Below are 19,610 nucleotides of genomic sequence, written 5' to 3' on the forward strand. Positions count from 1 at the left end.
TCTGTTTTGTGTTAAGATGCAGAAAAGCCTCAAGGGCAAATTGTTAATTAAAAAAAAAATGTTACATTAATTGGAAAAAAGAGTTTTACCTTCTTTTAAAGTCCATTTGATCTCCCCAGTCCGTTTACTGACAGCGTGCAGGTTCCCATCGAGCGTGGATACAAAGAGCAACGTTTCCGGGATTGTCACTGTACTGGCAGCACACTGGTAAAACAAAAAGGGTATTTACTGTTAAAATCCAAAAAGAAAATAAATCGAACTATAAATCCACCTAAATCCAACTTGCTTTGTTTTCTTCCCAGGCCAAGGACACTGACGCCAATTACAGCACCGTTACTGCCTGAGATTCTCAGTGGAGCTTGTCATTATAGACCTAGCACGTGCTGTGCTCAAACACTCACGATGTCACTGGCTCCAGGACGTACCATTATTTCAGCTCTTTGACTTTTGTCTAAACTTTGAATTTTAGGAATCAAATTCCCTGAAACACACGAGATTTCTCCGAGCAGATCAATATCCAATATAATGCAATACAGAGTTGCGAGGCATGGGTTCTTCTCTACACCTCCCTGATCTCAGTTGTGCGGTCAGGAGAGGCACCGATCCCTGGCCAAGCACATCTTCCCTGGGAGAGAAAAGCAGATTACAAGTTGCCAACTAGCTCATGTGGCTGAAGAGGTCAGCCAGCAAAGGTCAGAGTGCCGATCACTTGTCCGTGCCCTGGTCTGCAAATAGTCCGTATGCCCGACACAAGACTCCCAAAGCAAGTGCTCTACTCAGAACTCCTACACGGCAAGCGAGCCCCAGGTGGGCAGAGGAAACGTTTCAAGGACATCCTCAAAGCCGCCCTGATAAAGTGCAACATCCCCACCGACACCTGGGAATCCCTGGCCAAAGACTGCCCTAAGTGGAGGAAGTGCATCCGGGAGGGTGCTGAGCACCTCCAGTCTCAACGCTGAGATCATGCAGAAAATAAGCGGCAAACCTGTTCCACCCACCATTTCCTTCAACGACTATCTGTCCCACTTGTGACAGAGACTGTAATTCCCATATTGGACTGTACAGCCATTGTCATGTATTGAACTATCATTGTAACCCATATATAAGCTGACCGAAGTTGTACACCTTGAGAACATTGACCACAAGGGGATGAACTTGTGGGAGACACTCCTAACCTGGACTTTCAGGTATAAAAGGGGAAGCTTCACCCACCTTCAGCACTTGGGCTCTTGGTAATAAAGGTAACTGGTCACAGAGTGACCTTCTCTCAAGTATGGGCCTCGTGTGGATTTATACTGTATAGTAAGGACATATCAGTTATTAGTGACATCAACATAGCCCCAAAGCGAAGGGGGCAGCAGAAGCAGTGTCGCAAAAAAGTCAATGCCGGGGCACCTAAGGACCCAGCTAAGAGAGCCCTTTGCAGTCAGCACCTCACAGCTAACCTGGCGTGCCTTGATGACCCCGAGACGCAGAATCCCCACAGCGCTTGGTCTGCCCTCCAGGCCTCCAGAACCAGTGTCTGCAAGGAGACGCTCAGTCACTCAGGAAACACCAGGACTGGTTTGATGAGAATGATCAGGATATTCAAGAACTAATAGACTGCAAACGCAGGGCATTTCTGAGCCTTAAACAGCAACCCAACTCGGGAGCAGCAAAGCAGCATTACAGACGGCTAAAGGCTAAGGTCCAACAAAAAACCCGGGACCTAAAGAACAGGTGTTGGATGGAGAAAGCACAGGAGATACAGCAGCTGGCCGACAGCCATGATGTACGAGGATTCTTCACCGCAGTCAAGGCCACATACGGACCAAACTCCCAAGGCCCCACCCTACTCCTGGCCAAGAACAGGGAAACACTCATCAAGGACACTGAGGCTGTCAGGGCCCGCTGGAAGGAACACTTCAAAGATCTCCTCAACCAAGACTCTGCCTTTGAGTCGAGTGTTGTCGACTCCATTCCACAGCATGCTACCCGCCACCACCTCAGTGAGACCCCAACACTGCATGAGGTAGAAAAGGCCATAAGACAACGAAAAAACAAGTCTAGGGGAGCGGATGGAATCCCTGCTGAGGCACTGAAGTATGGTGGAAAGGCACTACTGGCGCGAATACACGACCTCATCTCTCTTCTGGAGGGAAGAGACAGATCTTCTGGAATTTTTTGAGGATGTTTCCAGTAAAATGGACAAAGGAGAACCAGTTGATGTGGTATATTTGGACTTTCAGAAGGCTTTCGACAAGGTTCCACACAAGAGATTAATGTGCAAAGTTAAAGCACATGGGATTGGGGGTCGTGTGCTGACGTGGATTGAGAACTGGTTGTCAGACAGGAAGCAAAGAGTAGGAGTAAATGGGGACTTTTCAGAATGGCAGGCAGTGACTAGTGGGGTACCGCAAAGTTCTGTGCTGGGGCCCCAGCTGTTTACATTGTACATTAATGATTTAGACGAGGGGATTAAATGTAGTATCTCCAAATTTGCGGATGACACTAAGTTGGGTGGCAGTGTGAGCTGCGAGGAGGATGCTATGAGGCTGCAGAGTGACTTGGATAGGTTAGGTGAGTGGGCAAATGCATGGCAGATGAAGTATAATGTGGATAAATGTGAGGTTATCCACTTTGGTGGTAAAAAGAGAGAGACAGACTATTATCTGAATGGTGACAGATTAGGAAAAGGGGAGGTGCAACGAGACCTGGGTGTCATGGTACATCAGTCATTGAAGGTTGGCATGCAGGTACAGCAGGCGAATAAGAAAGCAAATGGCATGTTGGCCTTCATAGCGAGGGGATTTGAGTACAGGAGCAGGGAGGTGTTGCTACAGTTGTACAGGGCCTTGGTGAGGCCACACCTGGAGTATTGTGTACAGTTTTGGTCTCCTAACTTGAGGAAGGACATTCTTGCTATTGCGGGAGTGCAGCGAAGATTCACCAGACTGATTCCCGGGATGGTGGGACTGACCTATCAAGAAAGACTGGATCAACTGGGCTTGTATTCACTGGAGTTCAGAAGAATGAGAGGGGACCTCATAGAAACGTTTAAAATTCTGATGGGTTTAGACAGGTTAGATGCAGGAAGAATGTTCCCAATGTTGGGGAAGTCCAGAACCAGAGGTCACAGTCTAAGGATAAGGGGTAAGCCATTTAGGACCGAGATGAGGAGAAACTTCTTCACCCAGAGAGTGGTGAACCTGTGGAATTCTCTACCACAGAAAGTAGTTGAGGCCAATTCACTAAATATATTCAAAAGGGAGTTAGATGAAGTCCTTACTACTCGGGGGATCAAGGGGTATGGCGAGAAAGCAGGAATGGGGTACTGAAGTTTCATGTTCAGCCATGAACTCATTGAATGGCGGTGCAGGCTAGAAGGGCTGAATGGCCTAATCCTGCACCTATTTTCTATGTTTCTATACCAGGAGACCTTAGAGATGCAGTGATTGTAAGCATCTTTAAAAAAGGGGACAAGTCCAACTGCGTCAACTACAGAGGAATCTCCCTGCTATCAACCACTGGGAAAGTCATCGCTAGAGTCCTCCTCAACCGTCTTCTCCCTGTGGCCGAGAAGCTCCTCCCGGAATCACAGTGCAGATTTTGTCCCCTTCGGGACACAACGGACATGATCTTTGCAGCGTGACAGCTGCAGGAAAAATGCAGGGAGCAGCGCCAGCCCTTATACATGGTCGCCTTCGACCTGACAAAGGCCTTTGACACTGTCAGCTGCGAGGGTCTATGGAGCATCCTCCTCCGTTTCGGATGCCCCCAAAAGTACGTCACCATACTCCGCCTGCTCCATGACGACATGCAAGCCGTGATCCTTACCAACGATCCATCACAGATCCAGTTCTTGTCCGGACCGGGGTAAAGCAGGGCTGCGTTATCGTCCCAACCCTCTTCTCAATCTTCCTCGCTGCCATGCTCCACCTCACAGTTGATAAGCTCCCCGCTGGAGTGGAGCTAAACTACAGAACCAGTGGGAAGCTGTTCAACCTTCGCCGTCTCCAGGCCAGGTCCAAGACCACTCCAACCTCCGTCGTCGAGCTACAGTACGCGGACGACGCCTGTGTCTGTGCACACACAGAGGCTGAACTCCAGGACATAGTCAACGTATTTACCGAGGCATATGAAAGCATGGGCCTTACGCTAAACATTAGTAAGACAAAGGTCCTCCACCAGCCTGTCCTCGCCGCACAGCACTGCCCCCCAGTCATCAAGATCCACGGCGTGGCCCTGGACAACGTGGACCAGTTCCCCTATCTCGGGAGCCTCCTATCAACAAGAGCAGGCATTGATGACGAGATTCAACACCGCCTCCAGTGCGCCAGTGCAGCCTTCGGCCGCCTGAGGAAAAGAGTGTTTGAAGATCAGTCCCTCAAAACTGTCACCAAGCTCATGGGCTACAGGGCCGTAGTAATACCCACCCTGTATGACTCAGAGACATAGACCATGTACAGTAGACACCTCAAGTCGCTGGAGAAATACCACCAGCGATGTCTCCGCAAGATCTTGCAAATCCCCTGGGAGGACAGACGCACAAACATTAGCGTCCTCATCCAGGCCAACATTCCCAGCATTGAAGCACTGACCACATTTGATCAGCTCCACTGGGCAGGCCACACGGTTCGCATGCCAGACACGAGACTCCCAAAACAAGCGCTCTACTCGGAACTCGTCCACAGCAAACGAGCCAAAGGCGGGCAGAGGAAACGTTACAAGGACACCCTCAAAGCCTCCCTGATAAAGTGCGACATCCCCAGTGACACCTGGGAGTTCCCTGACCATAGACCGCCCTCAGTGGAGGAAGCGCATTCGGAAGGGCGCTGAGTTCCTTGAGTATCGTCACCGAGATCATGCAGAAATCAAGCGCAGGCAGCGGAAGGAGCGTGCGGCAAACCAGGCTCCCTGCCCACCCTTTCCCTCAACGACTATCTGTCCCACCTATGACAGAAACTGTGGCTCTCATATTGGACTGTACAGCCACCTAAGAACTCATCCTAAGAGTGGAAGCAAGTCTTCCTCGGTCCCGAGGGACTGCCTATGATGATGAGGAGGAAGAGGTCAAGATGTAAAAAGCATCAGAAAATCAATATTTCAGTATTATTTCATGACGTGGTAAAACATAAGCATCATTAACACTGCTTCACTATTGCCCGACAGATGCAGTCCGGACTAGCACACACCCTATGAAGGAGTTAAAGAAATAACACACACTGTGGTTAAAGGAGTATTTCTGCCTCTACTGATTACATTCTGCTGACTGACAAGTGTAGCTGGACTTTGTTGCTAGGTCAACAGACAGTCAGGGTTGTCATGCACTTTGAATTTCCACAACACGACCTGATTATAATATAGGTTTGTATTTGCCATTCCCACACCCAGAGCAGCTTGTGAATGCTTTGGTTAAAAAAGACAAGATACATGATTCTCTAAATGCTGAAACTGCTCATGGGTTGAGAGGGGGAAGAGGCATTGCTTTGCTGGCCATCAGATAGCGATGAGTGTCTCACCTCTTGACTCCCCAAAGCCTTTCCACCATCTACAAGGCACAAGTCAGGAGTGTGATGAAACACTCTCCACTTGCCTGGATGAGTGCAGCTCCAACAACACTCAAGAAACTCAACACCATCCAGAACAAAGCTTGATTGGCAACCCATCCATCACCTTCAACATTCACTCCCTCCACCACCGGCGCACCGTGGCTGCAGTGTGTACCATCTACAAGATGCACTGCAGCAACTCGCCAAGGCTTCTTCAGCAGTACCTCCCAAACCCGCGACCTCTACCACCGAGAAGGACAAGGGCAGCAGGTGTATGGGAACACCACCACCTCCACGTTCCCCTCCCAGTCACACACCATCCCGAGTTGGAAATATATCGGCCGTTCCTTCCTCATCGCTGGGTCAAAATGCTGGAACTTCCTCCCTAACAGCACTGTGGGAGCACCTTCACCACACGGACTGCAGCAATTCAAGAAGGCAGCTCACCACCACCTTCTCGAGGGGCCGTTAGGGATGGGCGATAAATGCCGGCCTTGCCAGCGACGCCCACATCCCAGGAATGATTTTTTTTTAAACCTAGAAGAGAATGGCAATTCCTAGTCATCAGATTATAGAATCTTACTGTAATCAAAGCACTGTTCACAATCGGGTACAAGTTGTTTTGTATTTTCTTTTAAAATCAGAATATTTGCTTCGTGTGAAGGGGCATAGTTCTGTAATTACCACCTACACTCTGGTACTTGGCCCAAGTGACCAGACTTTCTACGCGAGCCTAGACAGCGAGAATTGGTGAGACAGTGAGTATTGGTGAGCCAATAAACCAGGGACACAGCCCCACGTTTACTCTGCACCACAGTCCATGGGATCCTCCTGAACCTAAAAGCAGGTATGTGGAGCTCCGTTACTTCAGAGAAGGTAAGTGGCTCAGTTTAAAAAGACGGTGTCCATTTTAATTTATTACTCCAGTGCACCTCAAACTACTCAGAGAACTCTTGAAATGGCTGACTAATGGTAGAGCTGGTAAACCAGGGACCACAAACAAATTCCACTGTGGTTTACAGAGGAAAAAATATGCTAATGATCTGGATTAAAAAAGTGCAATTTTCAGTCTGTTCAGCAACTTGCTTATCACTTCTAATCGAACTGCATGTACCACAATACACTGGTTCTCAAAGCAGAATGTTACTAACAAAACTGTTGAACCCACCAGAGGATGGATTTGCAGTTTGTGAATTAAGAAAAAGTATGCCCTGTTTTACCGCCTGTCTCAACTCATCTAATTCAGCCAATGAGTTATTGATATCAACTTTGCTTCAAAAAATATATTTTCATTTTTCTCGCCACTTCTCCCCTCCCTGTCTCCCTCGTTTCCTGACACCCATTAACCCCGATGGAACCACCCTCTGGTGCTTTGTACAAGTAGCCATTATTGACGTGTAAGCCTTGTCAGCAGGTATCGGCAAGTAACTCATCAGCAGGGAACAGCGCCACAGCCAAGCGCAATCCTGTTCCCATCTAACGTCCGCACAAGTGCACTGTGACAGGGTGCACAATTCCAACAAGCAGCATAAGAACATAAGAAATAGGAGCAGGAGTAGGCCATATGGCCCCCAAGCCTGCTCCACCATTCAATACGATCATGGACTCAGGTCCAATTCCCCGTCCGCTCCCCATAACCCCTTATCGTTTATTAAACTGTCTATTTCTGTCTTAAATTTATTTAATGACCCAGCTTCCACAGCTCTCTGAGGCAGCGAATTCCACAGATTTACAACCCTATGAGAGAAGAAATTTCTCCTCATCTCAGTTTTAAATGGGTGGCCCCTTATTCTAAGATCGTGCCCTCTAGTTCTAATCTCCCCCATCAGTGGAAACATCCTCTCTGCATCTACCTTGTCAAGCCCCCTCATAATCTTATACGTTCCGATAAGATCACCTCTCATTCTTCTGAATTCCAATAAGTAGAGACCCAACCTACTCAACCTTTCCTCATAAGTCAACCCCCTCATCCCCAGAATCAACCTAGTGACCCTTCTCTGAACTGCCTCCAAAGCATGTATATCCTTTTGTAAATATGGAAACCAAAACTGCACAGAGTATTCCAGGTGTGGCCTCACCAATACTCTGCATAGCTGTAGCAAGACTTCCCTGCTTTTATACTCCATCCCCTTTGCAATAAAGGCCAAGATTCCATTGGCCTTCCTGATCACTTGCTGTACCTGCACACTATCCTTTTGTGTTTCATGCACAGGTACCCCCAGTCCCGCTGTACTGCAGCACTTTGCAATCTTTCTCCATTTAAATAATAACTTGCTCTTTGATTTTTTTTCTGCCAAATGCATGACCTCATACTTTCTAACATTATACTCCATCTGCTAAATTTTTGCCCACTCACTTAGCTTGTCTATGTCCTTTTGCAGATTTTTTGTGTCCTCCTCACACATTGCTTTTCCTCCCATTTTTGTATCGTCAGCAAACTTGGCTACGTTACACTCAGTCCCTTCTTCCAAGTCGTTAACATAGATTGTAAATAGTTGGGGTCCCAGCACTGATCCCTGCGGCACCCCACTAGTTACTGATTGCCAACCAGAGAATGAACCATTTATCCCGACTCTCTGTTTTCTGTCAGCTAGCCAATCCTCTATCCATGCTAATATATTACCCCCAACCCCGTGAACTTTTATCTTGTGCAGTAGCCTTTTAAGTGGCACCTTGTCAAATGCCTTCTGGAAGTCCAAATACACCACATCCACTGGCGATGTACTGCAGGAAGTACAGTACCTTCCGTGGAGATTGAGTTGGCACAGGGATACACAGGGAGGCTCTGCTGGCCCCTGCAGCAGTTGAACAAAGTGCTGATTTAGAAACATAGAAAATAGGTGCAGGAGTAGACCATTCGGCCCTTCGAGCCTGCAGCGCCATTCAATGAGTTCATGGCTGAACATGAAACTTCAGTACCCCATTCCTGCTTTCTCGCCATACCCCTTGATCCCCCTAGTAGTAAGGACTACATCTAACTCCTTTTTGAATATATTTAGTGAATTGGCCTCAACAACTTTCTGTGGTAGAGAATTCCACAGGTTCACCACTCTCTGGGTGAAGAAGTTTCTCCTCATCTCGGTCCTAAATGGCTTACCCCTTATCCTTAGACTGTGACCCCTAGTTCTGGACTTCCCCAACATTGGGAACATTCTTTCTGCATCTAACCTGTCTAAACCCGTCAGAATTTTAAACGTTTCTATGAGGTCCCCTCTCATTCTTCTGAACTCCAGTGAATACAAGCCCAGTTGATCCAGTCTTTCTTGATATGTCAGTCCCGCCATCCCGGGAATCAGTCTGTTACTATTACTATTAATGTTACTATTCTATCATCAACCATCTGGATGCTGACGTGTCAACAAGATTTATGACACACCATCTGTGTAGTTATTTATTGCAATGTCTACAGATCCAAACTGTAAGGCAATTTCCATTAATTATAAACTTGTGCAACTTGATCTTTTCAAACGCTAATGCGAGGGAGTGGAAGGGAAGCGTGCGGTCACAGCATCAGGCAGAGCAGGCTCGAGGGACCGTATGGCCTACTTCTGCTCCTACTTCTTATGTTCATGAACAACAGGTAGCAAGTTCCAACAGGTAGCAAACCCTGCAGCTCCCGGTCTCAGTGAAGTAATCACTGGTGTTTCTAACTGATGTAAGGGAATCTAGTTTCACACCCACAACTGATACTTTATGTGAATAAAAGTTGCCAGGGTAAGCAAGAATCTACTAGTTCCCCCTTTCAGCATTTGTGCAGCACAATTGCAATCTACTAATACAGCACCAGCCCGTTTGTTCCAGTCTGTTGAGTACAATAGCCCATTTTATCCACACTTGTTCGAGATGTAATCAGATGTCACACAATAAAATACTTCTCTAATTGACCTCGTCTTTACCAATCCACCTGTCACAGATGCATTTGTCCATGACAGCATTGGTAGCAGTGATCACCACACTGTCATTGTGGAGACAAAGTCCCGTCTTCACACTGAATACACCCTTCATCGTATTGTGTGGCACTACCACCGTGCTAAATGGGATAGATTCAGAAGATTTAGCAGCTGAAAACTGGGCATCCATGAGGCGCTGTAGGCCATCAGCAGCAGCAAAATCACAACCCCAAAGCTTTTCCAGCATTTACAAGGCACAAGTTAGGTGTGTGATGGAATACTCTCCACTTGCCTGGATGAGTGCAGCTCCAACAACACTCAAGAAACTCAACACCATCCAGGACAAAGCAGCCCGCTTCACTGGCTCCACCTTCAACATTCACTCCCTCCACCACCGGCGCACCGTGGCTGCAGTGTGTACCATCGACAAGATGCACTGCAGCAGCTCGCCAATGCTTCTTCAGCAGCACCTCCCAAACCCGCGACCTCTACCGCCTAGAAGGGCAGCAGGTGCATGGGAACACCATCACCTCCACGTTCCCTACCATCCTGACTCGGAAATATATCGGCCGTTCCTTCATCGTCGCTGGGTCAAAATCCTGGAACTCCCTCCCTAACAGCACTGTGGGAGCACCTTCACCACACGGACTGCAGCGGTTCAAGAAGGCGGCTCACCAGCACCTTCTCAAGGGGCAATTAGGGATGGGCAATAAATGCCGGCCTTGCCAGCGACGCCCACAATCCGGAACGAATTAAAAAAATTGAAAACTGCAGTAATCGACACTAAAACATGACATACAACAGACCACATTACATACATAAACATGATTCAAGAAAACATAAGTTATTGGAACTTCACAATTTGAGTCTCCTTCTCATTTACATTTCTTTGAGGGGGAGGGGCAGAGGGGTTGAACATGGATTCAAAACCGTGATTCTTCACCTGGTAAACTCCCAATCTGCCATAGGAGAGGTGCTGAATGGTGTCCAGATAAAAGAAAGACTTGCATTTATATAGCACCTTTCACAACTTCAGGACATCTCAAAGCATTTTGCAGCCAATGAAATACTTTTGAAGTGTAGTTACTGTTGTAATGTAGGAAACGCGGCAGCCAATTTGCCTCCACAATGATTCCACAAGCAGCAATGTGATAATGACCAGATAAAGTTTTAGTGACGTTGATTGAGGGATAAATAGTGGCCGGGACACTGGGGATAACTCCCCTGCTCTTCCTCGAAATAGTGCCATGGGATCTTTCACATCCACCTGAGAGGGCAGACGGGGCCTCGATTTCATGTATCATCCGAAAGACGGCACCTCCGACAGTGCAGCGCTCCCTCAGTACTGCACTAGAGTGTCAGCCTAGATTATAAGAATGTAAGAACATAAGAAATAGGATCAGGAGTCGGCCATACGGCCCCTCGAGCCTACTCCGCCATTTAATACGATCATGGCTGATCCGATCATGGACTCAGCTCCACTTCTCTGCCCGCTCTCCATAACCCCTTATTCCCTTATCGTTTAAGAAACTGTCTATTTCTGTCTTAATTTTATTCAATGTCCCAGCCTCCACAGCTCTGTGAGTCAGCGAATTCCACAGATTTACAATCCTCTGAGAGAAAACATTTCTCCTCATCTCAGTTTTAAATGCGTGGCCCCTTATTCTAAGATCATGCCCTCTAGTTCTAGTCTCCCCCATCAGTGGAAACATCCTCTCTGCATCCACCTTGTCAAGCCCCCTCATAACCTTATACGTTTTGATAAGATCACCTCTCATTCTTCTGAATTCCAATGAGTAGATTTCTGCACTCGAGTCTCTGGAGTGGGATTTGACGGTGAGAGTGCTACCCACTGAGCCACGGCTGACAATTCCTGAAGGATAGCTGAGTGTGGGGCAAAGGACTCTAGCTGCTATCATGAACCTCTTAACACCTAGTATACAAATGATTAACAGTGACTTAGGAGCTGGTCCCCTGATGATGATGAGATCAACAACAACTTGCACATATATCGTGCTTTTAATGTAGAAAATGTCCCAGTGCTTTATGCAGAAAACCTCCAAGAGGGAGGGGAAGAAAATACAAAAATAGGTAAAAGGAATGAAGGAGCAGACATTGAGCCATGGTGCGAGAGTTAGAAACGGACAGAAAGTTTGATCGAATAGATGGGTTTTGAGAAGATTTTTAAAGGTGATGAGGGAAGTAGAAGTGGAAAAATGGAGGGGTTTAGGCAGAGAGTGTCAAGGCAACTGAAGATTCTCCCAGTTTGGACAAAAGGCCGGAGTTGGAGGACTGATGTGTTTCGGAAGAGGTTTAAGGCTGGATCATCGCCAAATGAAGAACTTTTGGGGTGTAATCACTGTTGTAATGTAGGAAACGCGGCAGCCAATTCGTACACAAGCATCATCATCATCATAGGCGGTCCCTCGAAGCGAGGATAACTTGCTTCCACGCCAAAAAAGGATGAGTTCACAGGTGTTTCAATGAAGGACCTAATATTCCGGATCCCGAACTACATCCTGAAGGGTGGAAGATGTCTGTGCGTGGATTTTTTTAATGTGTGGTGGCCATTGCACACCAGCCACCACACGGGCTTGACAGAGTTAGATCTCGGTCCAGTGGCAAGGATTAAACAGGACGACTGGAGACCAGCTCTGCTGCATGGACCAAGTAAGCACACATATCGCAGTGTGCTGTCCCTGGGCCCACACCTCTTCTGGGCCCCGAACTCACGCCCTCTCTCTCACATCTTCCATCTCTCCCACCCTCCATCTCCCCTTCCCTCTGTCACTCCCCCCCTCCTCCTCTCCCAACCCTTATCTCCCCCTCCATCTCCTCTCTCGCACTCCCTCTCCCTCGCACTCCCTCTCCCCCTCCCTCGCACGCCCCCTCCCTCAATCTCCAAGTGAGGGCTCCCTCTCTCTCTCTCCCCACGAGCCCCGGTTTCTCAGTGCGGCTGCGCTCGGCTGACGTGCGCCGTGGATTTTGACTCCCACCAGCTGGGCCGACCAGGTGGAGGAGGAGGGAGACGAGGGTAAGGACTAGGCCGCAGGTGGCGCCGGTTCCCCGGGCACATCTGGGCACCTGGGGCTTGGCTCACTCCCGCCCGCAGCGGGCCCGGCTCACACATCATATTCTCAACTTTATGGTCACCGAGTGGGCCGGCGGGCTATTCAACTGTGGAAGGGATCGCACTGAGCCCTCATAACAGCATCTTTGTTTTCATAAACAATATTATGAGATCACAGAAATTATCAATTGACTTAGTGTGTTTCAAGATAATTAAAACTACCTTACGGTGCAGGCTGACCAGAACATTATAAAGCTTCAGCAACTGCAAGTGTGAACTCACATTCCTTGGCAAGCTTCTCAACCACACCCCCATAAAATAAAGGCAGGAATTGTTCCAACAATTATAGTGCCAGAACAGGACACTGTGAGCATCTTAGAAGCAAGGGTTAACAGGATCTATTAAGCAATTCCCAGCTCTCTATTCTGGTATAAAAAAGGAGGGAGAGAGAAAACAGGGAATTATAGACCGGTCAGCCTGACATCGGTAGTGGGTAAAATGATGGAATCAATTATTAAGGATGTCATAGCAGTGCATTTGGAAAGAGGTGACATGATAGGTCCAAGTCAGCATGGATTTGTGAAAGGGAAATCATGCTTGACAAATCTTCTGGAATTTTTTGAGGATGTTTCCAGTAGAGTGGATAAGGGAGAACCAGTTGATGTGGTATATTTGGACTTTCAGAAGGCGTTCGACAAGGTCCCACACAAGAGATTGATGTGCAAAGTTAGAGCACATGGGATTGGGGGTAGTGTACTGACATGGATTGAGAACTGGTTGTCAGACAGGAAGCAAAGAGTAGGAGTAAATGGGTACTTTTCAGAATGGCAGGCAGTGACTAGTGGGGTACCGCAAGGTTCTGTGCTGGGGCCCCAGCTGTTTACACTGTACATTAATGATTTAGATGAGGGGATTAAATGTAGTATCTCCAAATTTGCGGATGACACTAAGTTGGGTGGCAGTGTGAGCTGCGAGGAGGATGCTGTGAGGCTGCAGAGCGACTTGGATAGGTTAGGTGAGTGGGCAAATGCATGGCAGATGAAGTATAATGTGGATAAATGTGAGGTTATCCACTTTGGTGGTAAAAACAGAGAGACAGACTATTATCTGAATGGTGACAGATTAGGAAAAGGGGAGGTGCAAAGAGACCTGGGTGTCATGGTACATCAGTCATTGAAGGTTGGCATGCAGGTGCAGCAGGCGGTTAAGAAAGCAAATGGCATGTTGGCCTTCATAGCAAGGGGATTTGAGTACAGGGGCAGGGAGGTGTTGCTACAGTTGTACAGGGCATTGGTGAGGCCACACCTGGAGTATTGTGTACAGTTTTGGTCTCCTAACCTGAGGAAGGACATTCTTGCTATTGAGGGAGTGCAGCGAAGGTTCACCAGACTGATTCCCGGGATGGCGGGACTGACCTATCAAGAAAGACTGGATCAACTGGGCTTGTATTCACTGGAGTTCAGAAGAATGAGAAGCGACCTCATAGAAACGTTTAAAATTCTGACGGGGTTAGACAGGTTAGATGCAGGAAGAATGTTCCCAATGTTGGGGAAGTCCAGAACCAGGGGTCACAGTCTAAGGATAAGGGGTAAGCCATTTAGGACCGAGATGCGGAGGAACTTCTTCACCCAGAGAGTGGTGAACCTGTGGAATTCTCTACCACAGAAAGTTGTTGAGGCCAATTCACTAAATATATTCAAAAAGGAGTTAGATGAGGTCCTTACTGCTAGGGGGATCAAGGGGTATGGCGAGAAAGCAGGAATGGGGTACTGAAGTTGAATGTTCAGCCATGAACTCATTGAATGGCGGTGCAGGCTAGAAGGGCCGAATGGCCTACTCCTGCACCTATTTTCTATGTTTCTATGTTTCTATAACTCATTGTCATCATAGGCGGTCCCTCGTATCGAGGATAACTTGCTTCCACGCCAAAAGAGGATGAGTTCACAGGTGTTTCAATGAAGGAGCTAATATTCCAGATTCCGAACAACATCCTGAAGGTTGGAAGATGCCTGTGCGTAGATTTTTTTTAACGTGGGGTGGCCGTTGCACACCAGCCACCACACGGGCTTGACAGAGCTCGGCCTTGGTCCAGTGGCAAGGGTTGACCAAGACGACTGGAGACGTGCTCCATAGTTTCTCGCCGCTCCTGCTGTATCTGCCCACGCTCCAATCACCGAGTAGATTGCATTCATGGTTCAGTCGTGATAAGTACTGAGGTAGCAGTGCAGGTATTCGAGGACGCAGGTTCCACAGCAACCGGACAGGGTCCTAGTCGTCTGATAGCGGCGCTGCGCCCCCTGCTAGCTGGGAACAAAGAAATGGCAGACCAGTTGAACAAATACTTTGGTTCTGTCTTCACGAAGGAAGACACAAATTACCTTCCAGAAATACTAGGGGACCGAGGGTCTGGTGAGAAGGAGGAACTGAAGGAAATCCTTATTAGGCGAGAAATTGTGTTAGGGAAATTGATGGGTTTGAAGGCTGATAAATCCCCGGGACCTGATAGTCTGCAGCCCAGAGTAAATAAGGAAGTGGCCCGAGAAATAGTGGATGCATTGGTGGTCATTTTCCAACAATCTATTGACTCTGCATCAGTTCCTATGGACTGGAGGGTAGCTAATGTAACACCACTTTTTAAAAAAGGAGGGAGAGAGAAAACGGGGAATTATAGACCGGTTAGCCTGACATCAGTAGTGGGGAAAATGTTGGAATCAATTATTAAAGATGAAATAGCAGCGCATTTGGAAAGCAGTGACAGGATCGGTCCAAGTCAACATGGATTTATGAAAGGGAAATCATGCTTGACAAATCTTCTGGAATTTTTTGAGGATGTAACTAGTAGAGTGGACAAGGGAGAACCAGTGGATGTGGTGTATTTGGACTTTCAAAAGGCTTTTGACCAGGTCCCAAACAAGAGATTGGTGTGCAAAATCAAAGCACATGGTATTGGGGGTAATGTACTGACGTGGATAGAGAACTGGTTGGCAGACAGGAAGCAGACAGTCGGGATAAACAGGTCCTTTTCAGAATGGCAGGCAGTGACTAGTGGAGTGCCGCAGGGCTCAGTGCTGGGACCCCAGCTCTTTACAATATACATTAATGATTTAGATGAAGGAATTGAGTGTAATATCTCCAAGTTTTCAGATGACATTAAGCTAGATGGCGTGTGAGCTGTGAGGAGAACGCTAAGATGCTGCAGAGTGACTTGGACAGGTTAGGTGAATGGGCAAATGCATGGCAGATGCAATATAATGTGGATAAATGTGAGGTTATCCACTTCGGGGGCAAAAACACACAGGCAGAATATTATCTGAATGGCAGCAGATTCGGAAAAGGGGAGGTGCAACGAGACTTGGGTGTCATGGTACATCAGTCATTGAAAGTTGGCATACAGGTACAGCAGGCGGTGAAGGAGGCAAATGGTATGTTGGCCTTCATAGCTAGGGGATTTGAGTATTGGAGCAGGGAGGTCTTACTGCAGTTGTACAGGGCCTTGGTGAGGCCTCACCTGGAATACTGTGTTCAGTTTTGGTCTCCTAATCTGAGGAAGGACGTTTTTGCTATTGAGGGAGTGCAGCGAAGGTTCACCAGACTGATTCCCGGGATGGCAGGACTAACATATGAGGAGAGACTGGATCGACTGGGCCTGTATTCACTGGAGTTTAGAAGGATGAGAGGGGATCTCATAGAAACATATAAAATTCTGATGGGACTGGACAGGTTAGATGCAGGAAGAATGTTCCCAATGTTGGGGAAGTCCAGAACCAGGGGACACAGTCTAAGGATAAGGGGTAAGCCATTTAGGACCGAGATGAGGAGAAACTTCTTCACTCAGAGATTTGCTAACATTTGGAATTCCCTACCGCAGAGAGTTGTTGATGCCAGTTCATTGGATATATTCAAGAGAGAGTTAGATATGGCCCTTACGGCTAAAGGGATCAAGGGTATGGAGCGAAAGCAGGAAAGGGGTACTGAGGGAATGATCAGCCAAGATCTTACTGAATGGTGGTGCAGGCTCGAAGGGCCGAATGGCCTACTCCTGCACCTATTTTCTATGTTTCTATGTCTATGTTTGGCTTGGTTCGTTCACCTAGCCAGGACTCAGGGTCTTTGCCATTGCCTAGTGGTGGGCAGAGCCTGTGGCCTCCCTGTTCTCCTTCGAGGGCTGCAGTATCTTCTGCCTGCTCTCTAACGGTGTTGGGAACCTGGCTGTTCCAGGTCCCGTTTGGGGAACTCGGTTCTGACCTTTCGCTCCCGGACATGGCCGAGGTAGCGACTGGGTCTGGGGGCTGCACCCGTCTCCACTCGGGGGGTGGGCAACGGCGGCCGACTGCGCGTATTGGTGGCGTTTTAGTTTCCAGGTCCGTGGCGAATAGTGCCATCGGGTGCCTGCAGCTTGGGATAGACCTGGGGCAGGGTATCAGGATCAGTGCCTTCACCCTCCTGAGGTCGCTGGCCTATAACTTGTGGGGACATCTGGGGCAGGGCATCAGGATCAGCACCTTTACCCTCCTGAATTCGCTCGCTTGCTACTTTTGGGGACACTCTATTCCTGCCATCTCGCAACAACATTTTGTTCTTTACATTAGGAATAGTACCGACATCTCGCAACATTTTGTTCACAATCTTAATCGGTTTGTTACATTGATTGCCATGCATACAATGCCTCTTTAAGTTCAGTTGGTTGCAGGTCTCCTTTAAGAGAACTCTGCTGGCTTTACGCCAATTAAATCCTTTGTTAGACTCCACATGTTGGTCCCTCAGTGTTGCACCTCATGATATGCCGCAGGCATCTTTTTTTCCAGCCACATTGCACCTCGCTGCAGCAGAGAGGCCATCTTGCCTCTGTCCTCGAGGTCGACTGCCTTGATCCTTCTCTCCCGCGATTCTGCCACAAAAGCTGGAAGAGTGCCTGTGAATTCGATCTTCCTCCCCAGGAGTCCTGCCACTGGAGCCAGGAAGGTACTTTTAGGTCGTTCCGGTCGAATCATTGCCACGCAGTCGTGATGGACAGTCTGTGCCTCAGGTGCTGCGCTGATCTGTTCTTTGGTGCCTGGCCCAAGCGAGGATGAGGTTTTGCTCTGCCTCTGAGCACGGGGGACATCGATTGCTGGAGTGAAGAGGTCTTCCCATTTCCACTGGATCTTCCCCATCCACCTTCTTCCGAGTGGCGTTGGACCATCACCTGCAACAATCCACAGAGGTAACTTGTGCACCACGCCATTATGGATTACACTTACATCCGCACTACCAAGGACTGGGATCAGCTCCTTGGTGTAGGTGCGCAACTTTTCCTGTACTGGAACCAGCTCGGGTCGTTTTTCGTTCCATAGCCTCTCGAAGGCATCCTGGCTCATCACTGACTGGCTCGCTCCTGTGTTCACTTCCATGAAGACTGGAACGCCGTTTATCTCGACTTCAATCTTCACTGGAGGACAATCGGTGGTGCAGGTATACACTCCATACACTTCTTCTTGGGGCCGAGCTGCCTCTCTGGCCAAATCATCATATTCCCTGCTGGATTCAAAGTCATCCTCCTCTGTTAGATGGTGAGTCGTATTTCTTTTACACATACACTGGAGGTGGCCCTTCATATTACAGGCTTTGCATACATACTCAGCAAACCGACACTGGTGAGCCCGATGGTTTCCTCCGCAACGCCAGCATGGTGCTACTCGATTAGCACCCCTCGGCGGACTCTGAGTTCTGGAACCCTGAGGTCTGTGCTCTCTGCCCTGGGCAGAGACATGTTCTACAGTCTTGCCTGTGAAAGGCACCATTCTGTGTACAGTACTTGCCGGGTTTGAGTCCACAGGATGAATAATTTGCTTGGTGCTGCAGGTCGAGGTCATGAATGCCTGACTGATGCTGATGGCCTTCTGCAGATTGACTGTGGTGTCAGCAGATAATAGCTTGTGAAGGAGGCCCTCGTGGCCAATTCCCATAACGAAGATGTCTTGCAATGATTCGTTGAGGTGCGTGCCAAAATCACATGGTGCCGCAAGTCTCCTGAGGTCGGCAGCATATTTTGCAATCTCCTGGCCCTCAGGTCTGAGGTGAGTGTACAATCTGTGCCTGGCCGTGAGGATACTCTCTTTTGGTTTTAGTTGGTCGCGAATTAGTTCATGTCTTATCCTTGGCCTTCGTGGGTGCCAGCAAGTCCCTGACGAGGTGGTAGACCTCGGGACCACAACTGGTCAGCATTATGGCCTTGCGCTTCTCCGCCAATGTGTCTGTCTCCCCTGCCAGGTCATTTGCCACGAAATATTGCTCGAGCCTTTCTGTGAAAGCATCCCAATCATCACCTTCTGCGAAGTCTTTTAGTGTGCCAAAGGTGGCCATAATCGCGTGAAAGTCCATATTCTCGTCGCCAGTTGTTATGTCTGTAATGCACTTATGAATGACTCCACGAGGCAATGTGTTGTACTCAAAACTGTAGTGACCTTGGTCCTTTATTCATAACTCCAGAGTGCGGCACAAGCATGGTGAGCAGCCTTTTATACTGGGCCCTGCACACCTGGGCAGGTGACACTCAGGTCTCCCACCGCAGTGCCCTCTGGTGGACAGCCTCTGCCACAGGGGCAGTAAACCCCAGTCCCCACCAGTTGCACCCTCTAGTGGTGCCAGCATAATATATACACAGTGTAAACCTTATTGATTGTGTAAACCTTATTGACAGTGCATTAGGTAACAAGTCTCCATCTTATACAACTATACAGTGACTACACAGAGAGTATAACTATAGTCTGCATATATAACACTTGCTGACGTCACTCTTCGCTGCTGTCGCCCTCCTGCACCAGCTCGCGCTGCTCCCTGAAGTGGCGACCTGCCGCTGGTGTTCTCACGCAGGTCGGAGCCTCCACGCTGCTATAATCTATATGGATCTGGTATAACACACTGGTATAATCTATATGGATCTGGTATAACACGCTGCTATAATCTATATGGATCTGGTATAACACGCTGCTATAATCTATATGGATCTGGTATAATACACTGGTATAATCTATATGGATCTGGTATAACACACTGGTATAATCTATATGGATCTGGTATAACACACTGATATAATCTATATGGATCTGGTATAACACACTGGTATAATCTATATGGATC

The 19,610-nt window shown here is 48.2% G+C and overlaps 1 protein-coding gene and 1 long non-coding RNA gene across 5 annotated transcripts in view; one reads left to right on the forward strand and one right to left on the reverse strand.

Moving 5' to 3' along the window:
- ern2 (endoplasmic reticulum to nucleus signaling 2) overlaps positions 1-19,610 on the reverse strand; it is a 124,210-nt gene that overhangs the window by 69,308 nt on the left and 35,292 nt on the right. For all 3 annotated transcript variants that reach the window (XM_070901446.1, XM_070901447.1, XM_070901448.1), the window contains exon 2: positions 90-204. In XM_070901446.1, coding sequence (XP_070757547.1) covers positions 90-204 — 115 coding nt within the window. The remainder of the gene's footprint in view (positions 1-89; positions 205-19,610) is intronic.
- Positions 17,307-19,610, forward strand: part of LOC139281306 (uncharacterized) — a 31,069-nt gene continuing 28,765 nt past the window's right edge. For both annotated transcript variants that reach the window (XR_011596860.1, XR_011596861.1), the window contains exon 1: positions 17,307-18,040. This is a non-coding gene — a long non-coding RNA (uncharacterized lncRNA). The remainder of the gene's footprint in view (positions 18,041-19,610) is intronic.

This window comes from Pristiophorus japonicus, chromosome 15 (genome assembly GCF_044704955.1).
Source record: "Pristiophorus japonicus isolate sPriJap1 chromosome 15, sPriJap1.hap1, whole genome shotgun sequence".
NCBI lineage: Eukaryota > Metazoa > Chordata > Chondrichthyes > Pristiophoridae > Pristiophorus > Pristiophorus japonicus.